Below are 3,787 nucleotides of genomic sequence, written 5' to 3' on the forward strand. Positions count from 1 at the left end.
GATGTGTGAAAATGGTTTCTAAGCAGACATTCTTAAATTGTCATACACAATATTTATCTCCTCGAAGCCAAAGTAATTCAAACAACAAGGGTGACCTTTTAAATAGTATTCTGTTTTCTGTCTCTCGGAAAGCAATTTAAGGGGTTTCACTCTATTAGTGGGATTTTCCCTTTTTTTCCCCTAGTCTTCAAAAGATTTTTCTTTCATCTTCTTTTCTTTCTCTCCAGCTACAAAATGTGCTCATTATGGACCTATCTGTCAGCTATAAAAGGGAGGAGACTCCTTCTGTTTCAGCAGGTATGAATCTCAATAGCGGCTTTCATCTCCAGAGAGTTCGCTTCTGCTCTATTTAATAAAACCCAGCACTTCAGTTATCACAGTCATTAGGAGGAAGCAGGACTGGAAAAGGGAAAGCCTTCATTTATTTTAGTGTCATATATAATTGTACTGTTTATTTCCCCAATGGGCTCTACACTTTTCTGCTACTTTTTTTTTCTTTCGGAGTATTTCTGAAGGAAAGCTCCTCATGACAGAAAACTAAGCAGCAGCAATAACGGCAGAAAACACTCCTTCAGAAACCAGAGTAGTTCTAGTACCGGGCAATTAGCACAAGTACGTGCGGGGATGCCATTCATCTCTAACTAAACCAAATTCCCCTGAATATCATTGCCACTTTATTTATTGTCTTTACCCCTCAACTAATGGGAAGTTTGTTTGATGAGCCAAGTTTGCCTATGGCACAGCACAAAAGGGATTTATGATAACTTTAAAGGGCCGCAAGTCTCTGTTGGATAGGACCGATAAAGGTTATAAAATGCATCTTGTGAAACTATAGTCAGTATTCCAGTATTACATCGGTGCATGGAAACCAAGCTCAATTAATTACTTCTAACAGCCTTCCCTTGTTTAAGAAACTAAAAAAATATATATAAGAAGTTGCAATTAGTTAAAAGTACAAAATATTCTGAATATTATCAGTGCTGGGTCTGTAGAGAAGGGGATTTCAGTGGCTTTCCACCAAGGTCACTCATACCCTGGTCCCCCGGACTTCTGTGAGCTATGTGATAAGCCATCAGCTGATCCTAACTGATATTGATTCAGGTGATTTAACAATGGAATCATATCATCTAAGAGATTTTTAAAGATTTTATTTACTTATTTCAGAGAGAGAGAGAGAAAGAGAGAGAGACTGAGTGCACAAGTTGGGGGGTGCAGAGAGAGAAGCAGACTCCCCACTGAGCAGGGCACCTTGACGTGGGACTGGGATCATGACCTGAACTGAAGGCAGACACTTATCTAACGGAGCCTCCCAGGCATCCCTCATCTGAGGCATTTTTAATCAGAAGAAACCCCAAAACTCATGCTTTTTGGAAATTTTTAACTTAGGGTTCACAACCTCCTGAATTAATAAGCGTAATTGTTTATAGGTATATGCATACTTATAGAAAGAGAATTCTTGCATTTTTTCAGCTTTCCTAAGAGATTGATGACTCAAAAAAAAAAGAGATTGATGACTCAAGGAAATGTAAAAATTATTAATCTAGTTCATCTTCACCTCTGTGAGAACTTGCTGTATAATAAGGCTGTATTTTTTCTGAAGTTCTAAGCTAACCCGTCAATTGATGATCAGTCTGCTGACGAGTCCCAGCCATCTGCTGGTCCCACGTAGCCAACACCAATCAGCAAGACATCTATCAGCGTCCATATGCCCAGGCCGCCGAAGCTGAAGAGCTTGCCGAGGCCTTCCGGCCACTGGCCCAGGTAGAAACGGTCGGCTCCAAACCCACCGAGGTTGATGCTCAGAGCCAGAGCAGTAGACCACTTATAACCTCCAGTCCAGTTGCAGTACAGCATCTTTGGAAAGGTATGGTTACCCAGGCAATGAACGTGGTCCCGCACGGTGCAGTTGGCCATGTACCGCTGCCAGGGACAGGACACCGTCATGCAGCTGGTGGAATTGGAACACTCATAATCGGTTTCTGGAAGCTGCCAGCAAAACCTGCAAGTCATGTTGATGATGAAGTTCCTTTGGGATTTGAAGTCTTGATCAACACAGGTAACAGAAGGTTTGACCGTGTAGTCAAAGGTGACAGGCTTCCCATAGACACAGGAGAAATTTGTCTTGCATTCTACACAGTCTGCAGGAAGTTTGCTATACAAACCATTACTTGGACACTTCATCACATAAGGTGGGATATCAGTACTTTCTGCTGCCCTGGGAATTACTGTGAAAGTACGTGTTGGGCCCGGATCCTTTATTGACTGAGCCAGCGGCTGCAACTGCTCTAAATTTAAGGATCCCCCTCCCGACAAGATGTAGAACTGGGAGAGGAACAGCAGCACCCGGCACAAGCGGCGCAGCGCCATTGTCCATGTATAGCTGTTTCACTGTATTTAATGTACAGAGTCAGAAACTTTGCAACACAAAGTAAAATTTTTTCTAACTAGCCGTCCGCCTCCTAGGTCAGTTGGTTTATTAAAGCCCTATAGATCAACACGATCATTTTCATTCTTCGGAAATCAAAACTGGTTCTCTTGAATATCTATTCCATATGTAAAATAAAGTCAAACACTAATTTTCATATACTTTTCATATTTTTTCCGTGCATTTCTAAGATATGCAGAGCTATATAATTCCTACCCTTTATAAAGTGAAACCGGAAGTATAAATTTCATTGAGGAGTGAACTAGAAACCTATAAAGATTATGGATGGCATGTGCACCATATGGAAAACATTGTTCAAAATTCAAATTGTACCTTTCAAGTGTCTCTCACATCTCAGCATGTTTTTGTTTTTCTAATATAAAAAGCTCAAATCACTGGTATTAGGTGTCTTTTGCCTCGATTTGACATCCTACAGTACCAGGAATCTTTTTTTTTTTTGGTTTTGTTTTTCCACTTCTATTTCTTCTGGTGTTGGTTTACTCCCCATCTCTCCCCCAGCTCCCTCTCCCCTTCCTGCTCAGCCTTCCCCACCAGAAAAAAAGAATTAAAGCTTGCTATGCCATGCAAAAGTAAACCAAAGTAAACTATTCTGACAATTATGTGGAAAACAACAAAAGCAACTAAGTAATTATGATCTATATAATAAGCAAACGTCAGAGACTCTCAGTGACCTGAAAATGAGAGAAAGGAAAAATCTTACTTTTTAAATTTATGTAAAATATACAAGGTTTTAGTAGGTGGCCACAAGCGGTGGTAGAATTTCCTCCAGATCTATTCAAGAAAATGCTGTATGTCTGGTTTTGTTTATTTTTTTCAGTAACACTTCCATTTATCTAGACTGTATAACTTGGAGGTATATGTCATGAAGGCATCTGACCCTGGTGTGAAAGCACTGAGGTCTCAACGCAGAGCCACCACTTACCAACACCGACTAGTCAGTCAGTCTCATGAAGCTGCAATTCATTTATCACAAAATGGCGATAATAATAGTAACTACTTTATAGACATATTGTGAGGTTTTGTTTAATATCTTATTTAATTATTTGACAGAGGTCACAAGTAGGCAGAGACACAGGCAGAGAGAGAGGGGGAAGCAGGCTCCTTGCTGAGCAGAGAGCCCGATGTAGGGCTTGATCCCAGGACCCTGAGACCATGCATGACCTGAGCCGAAGGCAGAGGCTTAACCCACTGAGCGACCCAGGTGCCCTATATTGTGAGGTTTTAATAAGATCTTCAATATAAAGCAAAATGTCTGACACACTTCAAGTTTGCTGTAAACATCACTATTATTAGTACTGTTATTTTTTTTTTAATTTTAAAAGATTTTATTTATTAATTTGA

General features: G+C 40.3%; 1 protein-coding gene across 1 annotated transcript; it reads right to left on the minus strand.

Annotated features, from left to right (window-relative positions):
• Window positions 1-1,626: 1,626 nt before the first annotated feature.
• LOC125101185 (TM2 domain-containing protein 3-like) lies at window positions 1,627-2,367 on the minus strand. Its single transcript, XM_047731796.1, has one exon. The coding sequence runs from the start codon at window positions 2,365-2,367 to the stop codon at window positions 1,627-1,629; it is 741 nt and encodes a 246-aa protein (XP_047587752.1).
• Between the last annotated feature and the right edge of the window lie 1,420 nt (window positions 2,368-3,787).

The sequence above is a fragment of the Lutra lutra genome, chromosome 5 (assembly GCF_902655055.1).
Source record: "Lutra lutra chromosome 5, mLutLut1.2, whole genome shotgun sequence".
NCBI lineage: Eukaryota > Metazoa > Chordata > Mammalia > Carnivora > Mustelidae > Lutra > Lutra lutra.

Coding starts and splice junctions, on each gene's coding strand:
- LOC125101185 (XM_047731796.1), bottom strand. CDS start 2,367: ATGGCGCTGCGCCGCTTGTGCCGGGTGCTGCTGTTCCTCTCCCAGTTC.